This window comes from Sarcophilus harrisii, chromosome 2, assembly GCF_902635505.1.
Source record: "Sarcophilus harrisii chromosome 2, mSarHar1.11, whole genome shotgun sequence".
Classification (NCBI taxonomy): Eukaryota; Metazoa; Chordata; class Mammalia; order Dasyuromorphia; family Dasyuridae; genus Sarcophilus; species Sarcophilus harrisii.
In genome coordinates this window covers 214,720,684-214,743,360 of record NC_045427.1, presented here as the reverse complement: position 1 = coordinate 214,743,360, position 22,677 = coordinate 214,720,684, and the positions used below count along the sequence as shown (strand labels likewise).

The 22,677-nt window shown below is 43.6% G+C and overlaps 1 protein-coding gene across 1 annotated transcript in view; it reads left to right on the top strand.

Moving 5' to 3' along the window:
• Positions 1-712: 712 nt before the first annotated feature.
• The window catches only part of KCNK3 (potassium two pore domain channel subfamily K member 3), a 61,688-nt gene continuing 39,723 nt past the window's right edge, over positions 713-22,677 (top strand). Inside the window, exon 1 of the mRNA XM_031951410.1 lies at positions 713-1,078. Within this exon, the coding sequence (XP_031807270.1) occupies positions 796-1,078 (283 nt within the window). The 5' untranslated portion in view covers positions 713-795. The remainder of the gene's footprint in view (positions 1,079-22,677) is intronic.

Genomic DNA, 22,677 nt, shown 5'->3' with positions numbered 1-22,677 from the left:
CCTATCCCAGTTTCAAACCTGGCTCTGCCCAGAAGCCAGACCAGTCCTGTCTTCCACAGACCCTTCTGTATCAGCCGTCCTGGTAATCAGGACAAGTACTCTTCCCACCAAGAAAGGCCTAAGAGACCGGAGTAGGGAAAAAATGATTTGCTGAAAATGCGTCTAAAGGCTTGTTCTTTTGTAGGGTTGCTTGTCAGACTAATGGGTCTCAGGTTATTTACTGACTCTGGTGGAAGCATATTTTTATAGGAACAGAGTATTCTTTGGGTGCTGGCTTCTGTATGCCAAAGTGTGTGTGTGTGTGTGTGTGTGTGTGTGTGTTCATAAATGTACGTGTGTGAGAAGTCAATCTCTCTCTCCTCTCTCTCTCTCTCTCTCTCTCTCTCTCTCTCTCTCTCTCTTCTTTTATCCCCCTCTCTCTCTCCCCTCTGCCTCCCCCACCCCCTCGCCTACCTCTGTGCGTCTCCCCAGTCCTTATTTGGCTGGACGGGAGGGCTGGCGGGAGCCAGGCCGCCAGGGAGCTAGGGGGGCAGGGCCGAGAAGGGAGGGTGGGTGGTGCTGAAGGGACAGCTCCGACGCGGCCGCGGCGGCAGCCACAGACAGATCACCGAGCCCAGCAGCGGAGGAGCCACTGGTCCCCTCAGCGCTGGAGAAGCCTAGCGCAGCCATGCCCCAGGCCGCCTACGGGGCAGCGGCAGCAGCAGCGGCGGCGGCGGCGGCGGCGGCGGCGGCGGCGGCTCCAGCCGGGGGAGTCCGGCGAGGCCAGGGCTCTGGGTCCGCTGCTCGGGCGGGACGATGAAGCGGCAGAACGTGCGCACGCTGGCGCTGATCGTCTGCACCTTCACCTACCTGCTGGTGGGCGCCGCTGTGTTCGACGCGCTCGAATCGGAGCCCGAAACCACGGACCGACAGCGGCTGGAGCGAAAGCAGCAGGAGCTCCGGGCACGCTACAACCTCAGCCAGGGCGGCTACGAGGAGCTGGAACGCGTGGTCCTGCTGCTCAAGCCGCACAAGGCCGGCGTGCAGTGGCGCTTTGCGGGCTCCTTCTACTTCGCCATCACCGTCATCACTACCATCGGTAACCCAGCCGGGAGGGGACGGAACGGAGTGGGACGGGGTCCCCGGGGAGCGGTCGGCCAGGGACACCGAGGGGGGGAGGAGGGACTCGAGAGCCGAAGAGTGGAGGGAGGACCCTGGGAACGGGAAGGGACCTTGGGGTCACGGGATACTAAGGGACAGAGAGAACGAGGAACCGGGAGAGGTGGTGCCGAGGGCGAGCACTGAGTGCCGAGGTGAGAAGAGACAGAAAAGCGGGGCCACTATGGTAGTTCAGCTCCTTCTGGGCGCAGGAAGCCTCCAGTCCCAGGCAGGGTTGCCGAGAGTCCCTCCCTCAACAACTGCCTCTGCATAGCCTGAGACCCTTCCCCTTTAGCGCACTCGTAGTTTACCAGTGTGCTCTCGGGGAGCCCTCCCAGCGGAGAGAGCAAAAGGAAAACCCACACGATTGCCCTTCGTCTGGAGAGAGCAGGGCAAGACTGTTCTCCTGCTCCTGGGCTCTGAGCTCCGGCGGAGGACTTCACGAGCCTCACTTTTCGACCTCCCTGAACTTGGCTCAGGCCCAGCGAGGGAGTTCATGAGGCCGAGAAGTGGGGCTGCAGAAAGAGAAAAACGGTCCCTGTTTTTGAGAAAGACACTATCCCAGTGCGTGTACCACCGTTAGGGGGTGTGAGTGAAAGTGAGCGTGTCAGAGTGTGACTGTGGTTGTTTCTCTATGTCAGTGTGTGTGTGTGTGTGTGTGTGTGTGTGTATTCGGAGATGAGGGTGGTCTAGATTTCATTTATTTATTGCTACGGAAGGTGTGTTAATGTCGGAACTGTAACTAAAAAAGCAAAGTGACAGGTTTTCCTGTAAGGCTTTTGAAATCTTAGACATGGCACCCAACGCATCTGGAAGAATAAAGGACTGCGTGGGACTCTCTGTATATGCTAAAGGGTGTGTGACTGTATATGTCTCAGTGTGTGCCTGTGTGTGAAGGGGAAATGGGTGTGTAATGTTTTTTTTTTTAATTTCTCTTGGGATTGACAGCCTGGAGCTGGAATTCCCAACCCAGCTCTACTCTCCTTTCCTTCCTGCTGTCCCAAAAGAGAATCACCTTGTAGGAATAATTAGAATTCTCCCCTCCTCAGCTAGTGCCGACTGATAAACCCACACCCATAGTCATTCCTTCCTCCGGGAGACTGGTTCCAGGAAAATGTTCTCCAACAGGGCCAAGCCGGCAGGATAGTGCAGGGGATTGTGGAGGGAGAGAAGGGAGTTTTCTCTGTGGCAGGGAGGCTCTCGGAGGAATACACACCTTCCCACTGCATGGCCAGCCTTTTGCCGACCTTTCAGCTTCCTTCACATCTTAGAGGAAGAGTTCATGCTGAAGTGTAACATCTAGGGAGATCCAGGCTAAACAAAATAACCCCTGCTCCTCCTCTTTCTCAGAAATCCTCCAGTGCCTTCCCAGGAGCTAGGATTCTCTAGTGAAATTTGATTTTTTCTTCCATCATCCTTATTTTCATCTTTTCTTAGGGATCCTTTTCTCCTGACAGGTGTTGATCTCCCACCAACTCTTGTGCCCCATTTCCCATTAAGATTTGACTGGGGGAAAGGGAGGTGAGGTAGTTTTGTTGGAATCAAAGGGAAGGGGTAGTATAATACGGCGGGCAATTAGTAAGATTCAGTGACTGATCACTGGTCTGTTTTCTGTTCTCAGCTGAGCTCCTGGCCTGCTCAGGAACGGTAGGCAAATCCTGGTGCCCCACTATTTACCCCTGCATAATAGGTGTCAGTAATCATGATTTGTTGGGGAAAGGTTGCTTATTTTGCTGTTTTCTGAAGACTAAAGGTATGTCATCAGGAACCATGGTAGTCATATGGGAAATAAATCTCATCCCACATTTTCAGCTGGATATTGTAGGATAAATTAAGATGATTGGACCAAAGGGTTATTTGGGGAGGAGGCCACCTTCAACAGAATTAATGTGACGAGGTTGGTCTTGACTCCCATCTTTTTCTTCTTCCTACTCCCACCTATATATGGAGACCACCTGGCTAGCTGGTCCTAGAGATCTAATTAAAGGTCTTTGAATCACCTTCGGTTATAATCAGTTACTACATCCTATCTATTCTTTCTTTGAAATAGCTCTCATAGTCCTCTAAGCTCCCTAAATTTTTATTATTACTGTTTCCACTCCTGTCTAGCCTTCAATTCCCTCACATCAATGCCGCAGCAATCGTTTTTTAACAGATTCTCTCTGGCTTCAGTATCTCTCCCTCTGCCTTCCAATCCATCTTGCATATGGCTGCCAGATTAATGTTTCTAAAATACCACTCCCCTATTCAGAATCCTTCAGTGGCTTCCCACCATCTACTGATGATAAAGTTTTAACTTCTTATCCTGGCACTCAAGATCTTCTGCTATTTAACCCAGGCCAATACTATGAAGCTGTTTTCTACTACTTTCCTTCATCCTCTAGTCTGCTTAATGCTTGCCCAACTGACCATGCACATTCCCAGCCTATTTTCCCCAGCTCATGTTGATTCCTGTTCCAGAAATGCCCTCTTCTTTCTTCTCTATATATCTAAGTCTTACTCTACTTTGAAGACCCAGTTCAACATCAAATCTTCTTTCAGGAAGCCTGCTTACCCTTCTCTCCAACTCATTGGGATCATCATCTCCACTTTCAGACTGCTACAGTCTGTACCAGATAAACTATATTCTTTCAGTTCAAAACATATTTATTAAGTAATTACTATGTACAAGACACGATGCTTCGGGTAGAAAGGCAAACACACATACACACACACACGCACACACACACACACACACACACACACACACACACTGGCCTCAGTTTACAAAGGGAGATATAACATGCACAAAAATAAGTCAACACTAAGTATATACGGATGTTACAAAACTGTTAGTGCAGTTTTAAGCTTTAAAAGCTTACATCCATTACTGAGACTTTTTAGAAACATTGTATAAAATAATTTCAAGAGGAAGGAGAGGCAGTGTGTTGTTATAGATAGAGCTAGCCTCTGACTCAAGATCTTGGCTCAAGTCCTACCTCTGGCACAAGCTGGCTGTGTGATCCTAGGCAAATCACTTAACCTCTCAATATCCTAGGGAACTCTCTATTACTATAAGGTGCAAAGAAAATATTGGTTTGGGGCATAGAAAGTTTTTTTTCTTTTGAGTTCCTTAAATCAGTGAAATCACAAATCCTGTCCCAATTCCCTTGATGAGAAAGTGCATGTTAAATGAGAGGGCTCAGGAAAGGTTGAGTGTAGGAGTTTGGAACCAGGACTGTGCTTTGAAGGAAGCTAAGGATTTGAGGAGGCTGAGGTGAAGAAGGAGTACATGGCAGACACTGGAGACTACTTGGCAAAGGCAGGTAGGCCAGACGTAGAATATGATAAACAAGCAACCTAGGAAGCTAGTTTGACTGAAATGAAGCGTGCATGGAGGAGAGTCATATATTACAAGAATGGAAAGATAGGTGAAAGACATATTAGAGGAGAGCTTTAAATTCTAGACTAAGGATCTTGTATTTTGTTCTAGAGATAGTAGAGAATCCTTGAAGATTGGTGGCAGTGGCATGTTGAGATCTGTATTTTAGGAATAACTATTTATCTGGTTGTGGAGAGGATTGGAAAGGAAAAGGAACAGAGGGAGGTTATGAGAGCCTAAAGCAAGTAGAGACTCTCTGAGTGAAAAGAGTGGGGTGAATATGGGATATTGTGTAGAGAGAAAATTGATGAACGCTAATGATTTAAAGGAAATTGTGAAGGATGGCTCTGAGGTGGGGAATCTGGTCAACTAAAAGGATGGCAGAGCTATATTAACATTTGAATCTTAGCTTATGTTACTCAACATTGCTATTTATGATTTGTGTTCATGCAACTATACTGTAAGCTTCTTGAAAGTAGATTGATGTCTCTTTGCACACTCAAATTCTAGTCATCTATGTGATACAGTGGAGGAAATGCTAAATTTAGATGCAGAGGACCTGAGCTTGAATTGGGTATTGCAGTTTACTTCCTATATTTATCTTGGAAAATTAGCTTTATTTCTTTGAACAACAGTTTCTTCATTTGTAAAATAAATAGGTTAATACTTAGTCCCAGGGAGGAAAAAATGTACCTCCTTCCTATCATTGGAGAGGTGGCTGACCATGGGTATGGTATATTGCGGATACTGATGGCTAAGATGAATGTGTCAGTTTTGTTGAAAAAAAATTTGTTTAACACATTTCAAGGGAAAGAGTATATTTGGAAAAAAATATGATAAAAAAGATGTTAATGACACTTTAAAAATGAAATCAGAGGGTTAGGGTTGGGTTAGACAACCACAAAGTTTCTTTTTAACTGTAATATAGTCTAATATTCTAAACTAATCCTGTGCCTTTGTATATAGTACTTTGCTAGTTGAACTCAGCAAACATTTATTAATAACTTATTAAGTATAAGGTACTGTGTTAAGCAATAGCAATGGAAAGATGAAAATAAAAATAGTTCCTGCTCTCAAGAAGCTCACATGATATGGGGAGGAGGCAAAAACATACTCAGAAAAATACAAAACGTATATTAAAAAATAAAAAGTAATTTCAAAACAAATAAGAAATTAACATGTTAATAATAAGAGACAAGGACAACAATGTACATTCCCACACATCCTGAAACCAGACCCCCTTACTTTCCAAAAAGAACCTTCTACTCCAGGAAGTAAAAGACTAAAAGCAGCCAGAGGGAAACAGAGAATATGTGGTTCTGGTGATTATTAATTTATGTTGCTTTTGGTAAGAGGAAAAACAGCATTAGGGCAGTGGGCCAGCACAGTGGTTGTCCCATGCTTCCCCTCTTAGAGTCTTTAGTTCTTAGCTTTAGTCTCTTAATTATTCTTCCCCTCTCCCTCTCTGATCACCAAGGCCCACTGCACCTGCCATCTTGGGTCTGATTGGGAGCTTTCACGTAGTACCAAACACTCACAGAATATCTGAAAGTGTCTGGCATGGGGAAAAGGGAGTTGGGGGTGAGTTGGAGGTGAGACAAAGATGCTGCTATTGGGCATTTTGAACTGGGAGCTCAATTTTTGACTGATAGAAAACTCAGAGGCAGCAGCTGCGTCTGCTTCAGAGCCCCTTTGACAGCCTGGGTGGGCCACCTTCTAAAACAGCAGGAGTTAGATCTGTGTAAAATGATCCTTCCCTTTTTCTTTCTGAGTGTCCCTTGGATGGCCCCGGCAGCCTTTTCCATATGCTACCACACCCAGATAGAACTTGGGCCCATGCTTTGTGAGATGAAACTGTTTATGGACTGCCTTGTGACTGGTGGAGACAGTAAAGATCTGTTAGCTGCTCTTTGAGTTATTCAGGGGATCTTAGTTTAGAAAGAATTCTTTAAGGAAAAACTTTTCCTTTGACCTTATCTTTGTTCATTGATGGAAAGCTTAACTATATTACTTTTAAATTACTAATATCCCTGAGGGTAGTGTCTATGTTTCAACAGCTAGAATGTAGAAAACATTAGGTCAAAACTCTTGATTTTCTGTTTAAAAAAATCTTTTGGCCCAACCTCCTAAAAATGAAAAAACTGAGGCTAAACTGAAGGCAAAAATCATTGCAATTATGTCTCTGTATCTTCTTGCATACAATGGGCACTTAATAAATGTGTGAAAATTGATTGCCCAAAGTTACAGAGCTCAATCAAACAGAGCTGGGGCTAAAACTGGGATTCCAATGTCTTTCCATTACACCAAGTTTCCTGACTTGGAAAGCTAGTTTAGTACCAGACTATATGTTAAATGCCAAAAGGAGGTCATCTGATGGATGGAATGCCTGAACAGAAATCAGAAAGGAGTGAGTTCAAATCCTACTTCAAATAGCTTACTAACTGTGTAACACTAGGCAAATCATTTATCTTTTCTTATTTGTAAAGTGGAGATAATAATAATAGCACCTACATCACGGGGTTCTTGTGAGAATTGAATGAAATCATATGTGTAAAGAAATTGGCACATTTGGAGTGGTATAGAAATGTTAGCTATTATTATTGTTTTATCCTAAAAACAATAGGAAGCCACTTGTAGGGGTAGAGGGGACTGGGGAGAGTAACATGGATCAGATATGTGCTTTGGAAAGATCAGAGACCCCAGTTTCTAGAAAATGTGGGGCCGGTTTCCCTTGGAGCTGGCAGGTTATGGGGAGGACCTTTCTTTTTTGAACATGCTTTTGCTGAGAGAAGGAGGACATTTAGCTAATTAGTTACCCAGAGTCACAGGATTCTTAGAGCTAGGTCCTCCAGTCCCATCTCATCCATTTCTCTATCATGTGAAAGACTTCCTAGTTCTTGCCTCACAATCATCCTGAGATGGAAGACAGCTGAAGCAGTCAGAGTACCATTCAATGAGTTAGGAGACCTGGATCCCAAACCAAATTCTGCTTTCAGACCTGAGTGACTTTGGGCAAGTCATAGAAATTATTTTTCTAGGACCTCAACTTTTGCATCTTTACAATGCAGGTGTAGGATTAAATGATTTCTAAACAATCCTTCCAGCTCTAGATTGATATAGATTCTATCCCTACATTTTCTCCCTTTCAGGACCACAGAACAATGTCAAGCTTGGAAGGCTCTGGGGGATAATGGATCACGGATGAGATCATAGAATTTAGAGCTGGCAAGAATCTTAGAGAGCATAATCATAATAAAGCAGACATCATTTTAGGTTTTATAAAGTGCTCCATTATTTCATCTGAGTCTCACCACCCATAGTTCTAGAAGGTGGCTCCAACTAGGTGTCCTATCTTATGATTGTTGGACAGCAAGATCTGTATTAGAGCTGAAACTGAAAGCTCAAAAAACTAGAAAATGTGAGAAGTCTGGATAAAGTAATTAAATGGCAAATTGTGGATTTGAACCCTGAACCCCTGACTGTAAGTCCTGTGCCCAATATCATATTGTCAGATATGTTCAGAAGTTCAGACTTTCTTCTGGATGGGTACATAAACGATCACCACTCGTCACTTTTAAAAAACATACCAGTCTGTCTGTGTGTATAGTGGAAGGAATATTATAGCATCAATCAACCAATCAACAAGCATTTATTAAGTACTTACTATGTATTAGGCATGGTGTTTGATGCTGGAGAGGCAAAAACAAAAATGAAATATAATCTGCTCTCAATGAGATTATTCTTTCATATTTCTTAACATATATATACATACATACATGTATGTATGTATAGCTATATATATATATATACATATATAGCTATATAGATGCATAGGTGCAAAAAAATATAGATACAAGATGATTTGGTGGGGAAGGTGCAAGCAGTAATAATGTGTAATAAGGCTGAAAAAATGAGTTAACACCAGGTCATGAAGAATTTTCCAAATAGAATTTATATTTGGTCCAATGGATAACAAAGAGTCACTGGAGTTTATTGAATGGGAGAATAACATGATCAAAGGTATGCTTTAGGAAATTCACTCTAATAACTGTGTGGAGGATGGGTTGAAGAGAAAAAAAAAACCTTGGTAGGGAAGAAGTGCTAGGTGAAAGGAATCTTAGTGGTCATTTGATACAATCCCTATGGGCAGCTAGGCGGCACAGTGGATTGAGCAGTGGGCTTGAAATCAAGAGGACCTGAGTTCAAATACAGCCTCAGACATTTACTAGCTGTGTGATTCTGAGCAAGTCCACCCTGTTTGCCTCAGTTTCCTCATCTATAAAATGAGCTGGAAAAGGAAATGGCAAAGCACTCCTCTATCTCTGCCAAGAAAACCCCAATAGGAATCACAAAATATCTGAAATAACTCAACAAGTACAATCCCTTCATCTTACAGATGAAGGAACTGAGGCCACAGAAATACAGATTTGATCATGGTCATCTAGAGAGTCAGTGGTAGAGTCGGGATTTGAATCCAGGTTCTTTGACTCCAAATTCAGAGCTCTATCTACCATACCAAGCTGCTGCTCAGAAAGGAACTACATGGTCAGAGGAGATACAGCCCCCAGCCCAAAAGGGAGACAGGCAAAACACCAGACAGAGACATTAAAATGCTCACAAGGGAAACATAAACAAGTGCAGATGAATATAGAGTAAATTGCCACTAAAAATGGTGCTCAGCTGGCAGCTCAAATGGAAGATCTGGGTGTTGGTTTATTTTAAAGCAAAAAAATTTTTTCCTCAAACTCCAAAGCTTTTCCCTAACTCACCCCTGGGTCAGTCCTTAGCAGAGACCAGAGCAGGAATTCCCGGGATGCTCTGATTGCCACAGTGAACAAGATGACACATCATACTTTAAAAAAAAAATCAGGTGTGGCTCTTGTCTTCTGGGCTCCAGGCTTCAATGACATCTATGGAACAAGATAGAGCAGTCATAGAATTTGACAAATAGGGTGCTAGAGGTAGAGCTGAGACATGAACCCAGCTCTCCTGGCCCTTCTGCTTCACTGCCCTTAGAAAAGGAAGAGACCAGAAATAGCTATTTTCCTGGGCTAATTTCCATGCCTACCCCTGGCTTCTACCACCCTTTCTGGCTCTCCTTGATGCCAGTATCTATTATTTTGACTGTGATCTCCACACTATGATACCTGATACCATCCTTTCACTGAGATTGTTCCAGGATTTCTAGCCAATGTCACCATCCCCCCCAGGGAGACCCACCTGACTGCATCCTTCACTGTTCCAGATGCAGCCTGAGCTCCTCTTCCCTACCTGGTGTTGCTCCCATTTTACTAAAGGTCCTTCTGGCTGAGTTCAGACCCTTCCCTCTCCCATTTAGAGGCACACTGCAGCTGGCTTTTTGCTCTCTACCAAAGCAGGGAACATAAAGAAGGAATCTAGGGCCTTAATCCCAATTCCAAAGGAACCCTTTTTAAGAATTATGCGAGCTTCTAAGAAACCAGAACAAGAGAAATGGTTTGGCTCTTAGCTACTGGGAAACAGGGCAAGCCAAAGTAGGAGTTACTCCTAATTGTCACCAGTGATCCTGGGCCCCTGGACATCTGGTTTGTGTTTCACGGTCATCTCCACCATAGCTGCTCTTGTTCCCAGGGCTTCATTCTGCACCTTCTCCTGGCCAGCCGCCCTATGATCATAAGACTTAGAGCTAGAGAGAATCTTCGAGATCATATAAATCCAACCCCCTCTTTTACAGTTGAGGAAACAGGTTAACCGGAGGAGGAAATAGATTAAGGAAAGAAATGATGTGACTTTCCCACAGTCACACAGGTAGCCAAATCAAAATTCAAACCGCTGCCTACAGATTCCAAACCCAGTGTTATTTTTTCACCGCATTCTGCTGCCTCCACCCCACTCTGGCACCCCTCACACCCTCCTCAAGCTGAACCAGACAGGGTGGCTGAGAGTCTCTCTGGGATGCCAGCTCTGGCTTCAGGAGGCTGCAGCAGTTGTTCTGAGGCTGGGGAGGAACAGTGGGAGTTCTAAAATGCCAGGAGTGAGAGCGAGGAAACGCCAGGTTCCCAGTTGATACTTAAGCCAGAGTGTCCTGGCAAGAGATCTGCTGCTCGAACCAGAAAGAGACCAGAGCTGGAACTAGAGGGGAAGGGTGGAGCTGGGAGAGGAGGGGAGCCAGCCATGTTTCAGGGGCTTTGTCCAGTCACTCAAGTAAATCCGGAAGGATTAGCCACACCATAGGAGGAGAGGGAGGAGGGGAAAAGGAAGGAGGAGGAGGGTATCCAGTAAGTGCATGCATTTGCTTGGAGGTCCACAAGTATAATCCCTATATTAGATACTCTCATAACATAAGGAACCCATGATACACTCTGGGAAATTTTCTCCTTCTCTTTGCTCATAAGCCCCATCTGAGACAATGCATGAAGTTATCTCCAGAATAATAAGACCAATTCCCCAAACTAAACTAACTTGTGAACTAAAATCAATCAACCATTTATTAAATGTTTACTATGTGCCAAATATTGTACTTGGTGCTGGTCATACAATGACAAAAAATGAAGCAGTCCCTGCCCTTGAGGAGTTTATATTCTATCAACATTCATAATATAAAAATAAAAAATTTTCTTAAAAGGAAGGAGATAAAATTAGCATTCATGGAATGACAGATATAGAGGAGAAAGGGACCTGAACCCAAATGAAGATATGAATAAATCTTCTGAGCTACAGACCCCAATGTGGGCTCCCCAACTGTTTAATCCTGTGGGAGTCCATAGCTACCTGCTGCTCATAAAAGAACATGGAGGGATACTCTATCTTCTCTTTTTTTCTCTTTTCTTCTCTTCCTTTCTTTCCTCTCTAATCTTTTCTCTTCTGTTTCTCTATTCTTTCTCTCCGTGTATTTCTTTGTTCTCTGTCTCTGCCTCTCATTCTGTCTCTTTGTTTCTGTCTCTGTATCTCTTTTTTTGTCATGTGCTTCCCCTTCTCCCTCCCTTCTTTTCTCTGTCTTTCTGTCTGTCTCTCTTTTACTCTCTCTGTCATGAGTTAATTTCTCTACTAAAGAATGAGAAACTTTATGAAATCTTAGTCCCTCAGCTCAATCACAGGATCATAGATTTAGAGTTAAAGGAAACTTTAGTGATCATTGAGTTTAAACTCTTCATTTTAAAGATAACAAAACCAAGATCCAAGAGATTATGTGACATGCCCAGTGCCTAAAAGATAAAGAAGTAGTAGAAGGAGGATTTGAGCCCACATCCTCTAACTTCAAATCCATCATTCTTTATATTTTATCTCATTGTCTCTTGACATAGAGTGTGACTTTGGAAACGGTCCCAAGGTAGGCAAGGAGACATTGAGCACATTTGCAGAGGAGATAAGCCCTTGGGCTTTGCAGGAGAGAGTGGTCAAGATCTTCCCTGTCTTGGTTTTTGAATTTTATTATTATTAGAAGGAGACTGAAGAAAAGTTTATAACATTGGGATTTGGTAAAATCACGTTTACATATCCCTTTAAGGTTTATTTAACAACTATTCTGTGAGATACAGGTAACACACATATTATTATTCCCATTTCACAGAAAAGTGGCAGAAATAAGATTAGAATCCAAGTCCCTGGCTGGATTTGGAGTCAGAGGGCCTGAGTTCAGATCTCACTCTACTTCTTATTGCCTGTGTGTTCTTGATGAGCCCCTTAACTCCTCTGTACCTCATGTGCTTCTGTCCCTAATCTGTAAAATAAGGGGATTTATTCTGAGGTCTTTTCGAGATGTGATCCAGTGACACATATTTGCTAAGAAGTCACTGTTCTCTCCATTACACTACTCTGAAAGAAACATACCCTTTTTTTCCCTCTTTCTAATAATGTTTCTTAGAATGTGGTTAGGACACCCTGGGGATCCCCAAGACTCTTTCAGGTGGTCTAAGAAACCAAAACTATTTCTGTAATAGATAGCATTATTATATAATTTTTAATTTTTTTGTTATTTTAATTTTTAATATGTTAAACACCAGTAATTATATCCTACACAAACAAAAGCTCTTCGGGGTGTGAGACTAAGTTTAAGAAAACCTGAGGCAAAATCCTAGCTTGTCTCTTCTATTCTTTAGAAGCTTCATAGAGTACCCCTAGACAAAAAGTCTCAGGGACACCAGGCTGGTTCTGAATTTGATTCCAGGGTCCAGTCCTCAGACCCAAAAGTGATCTGGCACTAAGAACAATGCTATTGGAATCAGACTATACCTTTCATCTGAAATGGAGCCAGATATAGTCTAGCCCCATATGGATTAAAAAACAACGCTTAGAGAGGCAACATGGGATAAGTATAAGTGGTTAAAGCACCAGTTTTGGAATAAGGAAGATCTGGCTTCAAATACTGTCTCCTCTGATACTTAATTGAGTGCCATCACCCCCCCCCCCCCACTTCGAGTCAGTTCCTTCATTAAACTAAGGGAGTTACACTAGATGCAATGTCTTTCAAGATCTCGTCTACCTCTAAATTTACAAGATTAATAGAAACAATAGCTAGCATTTATATATCAGTTTTAGCTTTGGAAAGTGCTTTCATGCTTCATCTTATTTAATCCTCATAATAATCCTGTGGGGGTAGATGTGTTATTATGGAACATCCCCAAAGTCTCAGTCCCGTTTTGAAACACCCTGTATTTGTCCTTATGAGGACAGATGATGTCCAGATGAGGAAAAGCAGATGAAATAGGCAGAGGTTTAATGACATGTCCAGAATCACAGAGCCAAGGAAGTGTTTGAGGCAGAATCTTCCAGATTCTAGATCTAACACCCTATTCACTGTGCTACCTAGCTGCCAGGATCTTCCTCTGATGCTTCTAGCCCTTCTACAGATATGGAGAAGAACTGAAGCCAGAGCAAAGACCCAGTCCCTCTACAAACTATTCCTCTCCACCTGCTTCCACACTCCTGCCTCTTAGCATTTCTTCTGGGAAGAAAGTCACCATGTGCAGTCAGAACAAGAATCTGGAGAAAATGCATCTTAATAGTGTCTGCCATGCCTTATTCAGGCATGATACCAGGCTAGACCCAGAGGATATGTTGTGACTCTGGGTGTTATTTACTTTTTTCCCCATGGACACACCTCTACTCCTACCCCCAGTCCCTATTTTGAGTACTCAAATATCTCAGGAGCACCTCCTGTCTAACCTTGGTTATGGACACAGTGTTCCTGCCCAGGAATGTACTGGTTACCTGAGCACAACTCTTATTCAGAAAGAATCTGATTAGACAATCTGAGGAAAAATCATTCTGACTGTGGCTTGCTAGGTGACTGTCCCTCTCCCCACTCCACCCATCCTCCGCCTTCCCCTCACTTTGGCTTCTAGGCTCCAGCTGCCCCCAGAAGAAGGGAGAGGTATGGAGACAGCTGTCCAGCTACAAAAGATCCTTCTTTCTGGGACCAGGCTTGTAGGCTTTCCCAGCAGAATGATTACAGCCTCTGAGCTTCCCATCTCTTGAAGACAGGACAGGCTTCAGCTTGAAGGAAAGCCTCAATCCTGTCTCATCTGAGAAGCCCTAAAGTGGGTGGGCAGCTCCCAGATTCACACAAACACCAAATTCAAACCCACAGCTGTTTATTAAGGGAAGCATAATGAACATTTACTCCATAGGAAAAAAGTTGAGGGTGCCAGAATTGGAATTAAGCAGGGAACTGCTGCTGGGTACTAATAACCCCATCCCCAAACTAGGATGATAAATTATAGAATCACAACTGGTAGGATCTCAGATGGCAGCTAGTTTAACCCCCTCATTTCACAAGGAAGGAAATTGAGGTTGCTGGAAGTTATTTACTCAAAGTCACACAGGTACTAAGTATCACAGGCAGGATTTGAACCCACATTCTCTAACTATAGTCAGTGGTCTATATCAAAGTATCTCCCTAGTAACACAACAGTAATTTATTCTGAATTTATTGATTTCAGTTCTCAAAACTGGTAGCATTGAATTCAGTAAGCATTTATTAAGCATCTGTGTTCCAAGTAGGGTAAAGTAGGTAGTACAGTGGATAAAGAACTGGACTTGGAATCAAGAAGACTCATCTTCATGTTGGGGTTTATCCTTCATTCTCCAAGAGAACCATGATATGGGAAGGTGATGTCATGACTTGCATATGAATTGGATTTAAGTGAGACAGGGCTCTGCAAAGTCACCAGCCTCATTCTCTCCTCCTGAGCAGTCTGGTTCCAGTGGCCAGATATAGATCAGGATGACTGGAGATGGCCCCAGGCATGGTGGGAAACCTTGGCATTTTTAAACTAAGGTCTTTCCCAGGTTTCAGTTTATCTGAGACAACATCCATTTAGTGATTAAGGAAAGGTAAGAAATGAGGCCCCAAATGGGAGGTTTTAGCTAATTTAAAAATTAATCAGTCTGAGAAGGGAAGATCCCAGGATTTCTGGTCAAAACAGAAACAATTGCTATGTACATTCATTCTGAGCCATCAGAACCCAAACAATGATCAAGGTGGACTTGAACTGGAACCTATTGTTGACTAATCAGTTACAGCCAAAGTGATTAGGGTGAAGGCAGGTTCCTTAAAAAATAAATCTAACTCATAAATCCCAAGATATCTTGTGAAGTTTCAGCAATCAAATTTTATATTCCTTTAGGCAGAGTATCCACAGTTAAGGGTATGATTCCCTATGTCACTGCAGAGGAGGGAAGGAAGGAAGGAAGGAAGAAAAAGAAAGGAAAGAAGGAAGACATAGAAAGAGAAAAAGAAGGAAAGAAAATAAAGAAGGAAGGAAGGAAGGAAGAAAAAGAAAGAAAGGAAAGAAGGAAGACATAGAGAAAAAGAAGGAAAGAAAATAAAGAAGAAAGGAAGGAAGGAAGAGAGGGAGGCAGGGAGGGAGAGAGGGAAAGAGGGAAGGAGGGAAGGAACGAAGTAAGGAGCTGTGTTGCCCAACTGGAACTGGTTCCCGCTAGGGCAATTACTCCTAGTTGTTGTTTGTACTTCATTCTTGAAGAGCACCATGACATTAAGAAGGTGATGTCTTGACTTGCAAGTGAATTGAATTTAAGTGAGGCAAACCTCACTCTCTCCTCCTGAACCATCTGGGTCCAATAGCAAGATAAAGTTCAGGATGATTGGAGATGGCCTCAGATGCAGTGAGAGATTGTGGCAAATCACGCCAGTATCTTTGTTAAGAAAACCCCAAATGGGGTCATGGAGAGTCAGAAAAGCAACTGAATACCAATGACAAACATGCTGTGTGCTAAGTATTGAGTATACAAAGACAGCCTAGCCTTCGAGGGAATTATATTCTACTTGGAGGTGAGGGAAAGAGGGGAAGCATTCCAAGACCAATATAAAATCTCTGCAAAATATATACATGGAATAATGTGGGAAGGGAAGGGCCCGAACATTTATGGGGATCAGAAAAGGTTTCATGTAGGAAGTGGCTTTGAGTTTGAAGGAAGCTAGAGGTAGAGGTGAGGAGAGGAACTGTCTCCCACACAGGGCTTGGGAAACAACCCATGCAAAAGTCATAGAGACAGGAAATGGAAGGTTATTTAGAGAGATAGGTTGGAGCCAGACTCTGAAGGGTTGTAGATGGCAGAAGAGTCTGCCTTGGGTCCTACAGGCAATAAGGAGCCGCTGGAGTTTCTTGAGCATGGAGAGCGACATGATCAGATCTCTGCCTTAGCTCTAGCTGACAGGATGATTGGAATAGGATTCAGTTTCCTCATGCATTCACTTCCTCCCAACCATCTCACAGGGTTGCTACCAAGGAAAGGACTTTGTAAACTGCAAAGAGCTATGTAAAGATGATCTCCTAAGCTTCCCAGGGGGAAAAGGCTGATAGGCCTCTTTCTATTCCTTTGGGCAGAATGCCCACAGGTAAGGGTAGGATTCCATATGTGGACAAAGGGGAAGAACTCACTCTTTGACAAAAATTGCTGGGAAAACAGAGAAGGGAGGGAGGGAGAGGAGGGAGAGGAGGGAAGAAAGGAAGGAAGGAAGAAAGGAAGGAAGGAAGGAAGGAAGGAAGGAAGGAAGGAAGGAAGGAAGGAAGGAAGGAAGGAAGGAAGGAAGAAAGGAAAGAAGAGATTCACTAGGGCCCTTACCACAATGCTCTAGATGTTCTGGAGTTGGTGAGACCCTGGTTGATGCCCTTAGGAAACAAACATGCTACTTAGAGGGTCGGCACTTGCCCGGGTTGTTGGAATTCTTGTTGTCCTGGAGCCTAGCAGTGCTTGAAGTGAGGGCCATATCCCCAGCAGCTTTCTCCTATCTCAGCCCTTTAGAGAGAGGAAGCTGGGAGGTGGTGGCTAAGGCCCAGCTAATTCTTCCTTTCCTATCTCCCGCCCCCCCCCCCCCTTCACGGGAGAGGCTCTTTGGCAGGGAAACAGAGGTAGAGTTAGTGTGGTGCAATGAAAAGAGCTGACTCTAAGTTAAGGAAATCTGGGTTCAAATACTGCTTCTGATGCTTCCCAACTCTATCCATTTCTTCCTTTGTAAAATAGGGTGGATGGGGAGGATGCATCTCACAGCCTCGGAGGTCTCTTCCAGTGCTAGAGCCATTATGCTGGAATCTGGAATTAGAAAATCTAGGTTGGGATTCCAGTTCTATTACTGACTTTTGCCCCTGCCATGTTGCCCATCTCCCTTTTATATCTTCAGCTTGGGAGAGGGAGGAAGGGAGGCAGGAGAGAAGCAGGGTGAAATTCTGTTTGGCCTCTAACGTGAGACATGAGACTTGTTCACTCAGAACATAACAAATGGAAAGAAACTTGGCAAGGCGCTATTCAGTATGACCCACTCACCCCATGGCTCTGATTCATAGATTTTCCATTATAAAGGGCAAACAGGAAGGGTCCTGAGCGGCTCTTCCAAGGACTCTGCAATAAAGCAAGGACTGGGCCCTGAGGAACATTTCTCCCACCTCCCACCCTCACTGCCATCCCAGGAAGGGCCAGGAAGAAGCTAGGTTTGGGTGGAAAGTAGCCAGACTCTCTGGCTACTTTCAACAGAATTTTAGTCTCTGCTCTCAGGCTGGGTATCCAAAGTCTGCTTTGTTCACTTGCTCCCTACCAGGACCTGAGTGCCCCCAAGAGCACCCAGAGAGGGTTGCTGAGCATCTCTCCTGGGCACCTTCCCCCACCTCTGCATCTTCTTATCTTCTGTCTCTCATACATATCAAGATCCGGGCCCAAATGTTCTTCTTTTTTTTTTTTTAATCTAGGAAACAAGCACATTTTTTTGGGTGTTTTGCAGGCCCTTCTTTCATCTGTCAGATTTACTAAGGCCGGTAGGCTGGGTGGAGTGGGGCAGGTCTAGGCCGAACCGGACGAGTCTAAGCTGAGTGAGATGCCTTCTGCCTTTACTGCCCCTCCCTGCAGTCAATCAGTCCGACACAAACCTATTTTAACTGATTTATATGTGCCAGTCACCGTGGTAAAGTGTAGGGAAACAAAGAAAGCCCACAATAACTAGCTTACATTCTAAAAGGAGAGACTAACATGTAAATGACCAAGTACATGGACCATATATACAGAAGAGACACCGTCTGGGGCCTTCTTGGCTGAGTGACTCCCTTAAGGAAGGGTTTGCCATTTCTTTCTTCAGCTCATTTTACAAATGGAGAAATTGAGGCAAATTGGATTAAGTGACTTGACAGGATAAGTGTCTGAGGCCAGATTACTCAGGGAGACGGTCTTCCCGACTCCATCTGCCATCTAGCTGCCTCCCGGATTAGAGAGAGAGGGAAATAGGGAAACTAATCAGTCCTGGATGAGGATAAGTGGTCCTGTGAGTGGAGAGAAGGGGACTTATACAAGATAGAAAGATCTGGCCTCCAGACCTTTGCAAGCCTGATTTGAACCATTCTATTCTCTGATTTACTCCTAAAGAAGCCTTCCTCATTCCCATTACCTTCCCAGCCCCCAAGCCAATTAAAAAGAGTCTCAGGTCAGGCCCGAAGCCTCTCAGTCCTTAACCCGAGGCTTTCCCTGTAGGCTTTACCAGGGCTAGAAAGCATCCCCATCCCCCCATCCCACCTTACAAGTAGAAAACGTGATGGATTTAGTCAGCTTCAGGGGACAGAATTCCAATTACTGCCTGTATGATATGGGTGGAACAAATCTTAACACCTCAGTTTCCTCCTCCTTAAGTGGAAAGGGTTGGTCTAGGTCACAGGTCATATGATCATAGATTTAAAGCTTGAAGGGAACTTAGAGCTGTGTCATCTTAACATCCTCACTTTACAAATGAGGAAACTGAGACTCAAGGAAGTTGTGACTTATCAAATGAGATAATCTATAAAGTTCTTTGCAAACCTAAAGTCCTATATGAATGCATCTTCCTAGTGTAATAGCAAAGTTTGAATATTAATTCTTCACAGTTCTAAATTTATGACACTAAATCTAAATGTATGATCCCCACCACTATCCAAGCATCCAGAAGGAAGAATAACGCTCAGGTTCTCTGCCCAGGGCCTCCTTCTGGAAGAAGTCATCCTGTTGTTTTTTCTTTTCTTTTCTTCTTCTTCTTCTTCCTTTTTTTTTTTTTTTTAAATAAAATTGAGTTTCAAACCATGACCAAGGTCCCACTAAATTAGCAGAACCACTCCTCCCTTCCTCCTTCTTCTAGGACAGCTGGGATTTTAGTCTCCCACTCTGCAAAAGCAGGTCTCCTGGGGGAAGGCTGATCTCTCTGAGAGGGGGGCTCCTATGGCAGGTCCAGAAAGGGAAAGCAGAAGCTGAGGTGGGGGGAGGGTAACGAGAGCCTAGTGACCCCAGGGCCATCTGTTAACTGTCTAACTTCCCCGGAAACAGGCTGGAGGCCAAGCTCTTTTCCCCAGTTGACTGATTCAGGACAGGACAGGACATAGTGTATCAAAAGCAGACCTAGGAATCCTGAATCCATCCTGGGCTTCTGTCCCTAGGATTTCACAGACTGTTGCCTTTTGGAACCCTGGGCTTTGAAGGACTGAATCAAAAAAAAAAATTCATCAAATGTAGAAATCAATAACATCCTTAGGATTCACCTCATCCAAGTCCCTCGATCTGAGGAAACCAAGGACCAAGAAAATGAACTGATCCAGCTGGGTCACACAATGTCTGAGGTGGACTCTTGACTCCTATTTAGCCTAGGGCCCTCTCAGTCATTGAAACCAGAATTCAATGTTCTGTCAATTCACTAATTTAGCAGAACAGCAAGAAAACAAGAATGGAAATCTTCATTCCTGCTCAGCCCCTGGGCCTGAACCTTGCAAGAGCTAGGAGAAGAAAAGAAGGAGAAGGGAGAAGAGAGGAAGTGCCATAAATTCAGAGCTGGAAAGGACCTTAGAAGTCATGGTGTTTCCTCCCCTCAATTGGTAAATAAGGAAACTGAGGTACAGAAGGATCACAACCAATAAATATCTGGGACAGGAGTAGATTCCAGATCCTCTGAACTCCAATGCCTTAAGGGAGAGAAGAAGAAATCAAGAGAAAGGGAATAGAGGAGAAAGGAAAATTTAGATAGGAGAGAGAAAGGCAAGAGAAGAGGGATCCAGGACATACAAGAGAATGATAACTATGACCTCTGAATCATCTCATGCCAACTGATTTGTTGGTCTTGGGGTCTACTGGCCTGACTTCCTTGACAGGGTCAAAGAGATGGAGATTTTCTAGGCCAAGGTGGGGCAAAAAGTGGAAATCACTCTTTGAATAACTTAAGTCTCTGTTTTAAAAAAAAATTATACTCCCTTTCTCTATTCTTCTGCCTCTATTTGTCTTCTCTCACTAGCTTCCTTCCTCCTTTTCTTCCCTTCTCCACCTTCCTTGTCCCTCTTCTCTTCCTTTATCCCCTCTCCTCTTTCTCACCTATCTAAATTCTTCTTTCTCCTCCATTCTTTCTTCCAGTTCTTTCTTCTCTCCTTTAAGGGACTGGAGTTAGAAGAATCTGGAATCCATTCCTATTTCAGACATTTATTGATTGTGATCCTTCTGTGTCTGTTTCCTAATCTGCAAAATGGGAGGAGGGAACATCATGATTTTTAAGGTCCTTTCCAGCTCTAAATCTGTGGTACTTTCTCTCTTCTCCCTTCTCCTTCTTTTCTTTATAGCCTTTGTACAACTCACCCTTTTCTCCCTTTCACTCCCTTCTCCCACTTTCTTTCCATCTCCCCTGTCCTCAGTTCCCAATGGTCAACTGTCTTTTGAGCTCTTATCTTTTACCAGAACCCCTGATCTCTGCCCTCTCTACCTTCTGGGACAACTTTCCGTCTTCATTATTGTTTCTCAATCTCTAAGAGGACCTTGCCATCAGGGAGGGGATGCCATGACATGCAAGTGAACTGGACTTAAGTGAGGGAGGGCTATCCAAAATCGCCAGTCTTTAACCCTCTCCTCAACCAGGTCCAAGGCCCCTTTGGTGATGCTAATTTAAGGAAGGACGCTTGCCAAAGATTTAGCCAGGAGATGAAGTGATCTATAATTGCTTTGAGCAGCTTCATCTTCAGCCCCATTTCATGGTGTTCTCAACCTGATCCATTGGCTTTAAAAATTTGAAAAGTTGTCACTCCAAAGAGGCATGAGACTTACAGGATCACAAATGTAGAGGTGGGAGGTATCCTAGAGTCCAGTCCCCAACCCTCATTTTACGGAGGAGGAAAGGTGAAGTGTTTTGTCTGAAGTAATATAGTAAGTGTTGAGGCACATTTGAACTCAGGATTTCCTGACTCTAGGCCCAATACTCTGTTGCCTCAGCCTCAGAAGCTCTGACTCTGTTCTCCTTTGTCTCAGAATGTAGGACAAGAAACAGAAGGTAGAAGCTGAAAGAGGCGAAATTAGGAAGGAAGGAAACAAGCATTTATGTGCTAAGTGTTTTACAAATATCCCATTTGAGTAGTTTTTATTATCCCTATTTTATAGTTGAAGGAACTGAGGCAGACAGCAGTTAAATGACCTGTCCAGAGTCACACAGCTCATGAATGTCCAAGTCAGGATTTCTAAGTCTAGGTGTAGCCTTCAGTAGCTGCATTCAGATAAAGGTTGAATGTTAAAGATGGGATTCATGTTCAGGTATAGATTGAACTGAATAGCCCTTTCACCCTTGAAATTCTGTGATCCTGGGATGTTCCTTATGATAAACACTGGATCCCCCAACCTATTCTATTCCAAGGAGACTGAGGGTCCCAGTTACTTCTATTCTTCGTGACTGAAATCCTGAGCTGTTCTATCTTTGATGATTTGCTGTGCCTTAGTTTCTAGCTTTCTATTTCCCAGACTCTTGTCACTCTCCAAATGCCTCTAACTTCACTTTCCACAGTTTCCTTTGTAAAAGTACTTAGCAGTCCTGGGCACATAATAGGAGCTTGAAAAATACCTGTGTTCTTCCTTTCTTCCCTACTTCTTATTCTTCCCCTCTCTCCTTCCTTCTTTCCTCCTCTCCTTTTCCTCCTTTTTCTTTTCCTTTCTTCCTCCTCTCCTCTTTCCCTTCCTTTCTTCTTTCCTTCTTACCTCCTTCCCTTCCTTCTTTCTTTTCTTTGCTTTCCTTCCTCTCGTCCTACCTTCCTTCCTCTCTTCCTACCTACCTCCCTTCCTTCCTGCCTCGTTCTCTTTCTTCATTCCTTCCTTCCACCTTCGTTTCTTCCTTCCTCCCTTTCTTCTTTCCTTTCCTCCTTCTTTCTTTCTTTAAGCTTCTTCTTTCTAACTTTCTACCCAACATAAACTTTGGAAAGGTTAAAAGGAAGACAGATCTAATAGTCATGGTATAAACATTACTCAGGGCACTCCCAGACATAGCTGCCTGATGCTTGATTGGGTAACTATCTAAAATTTACATAGTTTGCAAAATGCTTTACAAACATTATATCATGACCCTCATGATCCTTTTATAGATAAGGAAACAGGTTAGAAAGATTAAATGACTTGCCTACGATCATACAGCTAAGTAAATATCCAAGGCAGAATCTGAACTCAAGTCTTTTTGATTCCCAATTTACACTTTCTAACTACCTTACTATCTCAGACTAGGTAACCCTAATCTTATAGTTTTAAATTAAATTTTACTCAAGAGGCAGTACAATGCAGTCAAAAGTACTGGATTTGGAAATGAGATCTGAGTTAAAATCCTCATTCTGCTATTTAATACCTATGTGATTTTGAACAAGTCACATATTTAACCACTGGGGGTTTCAGTCTCCTCATCTGTGAAATGGGGATAATAACACATACACTACCCACCTCATCAA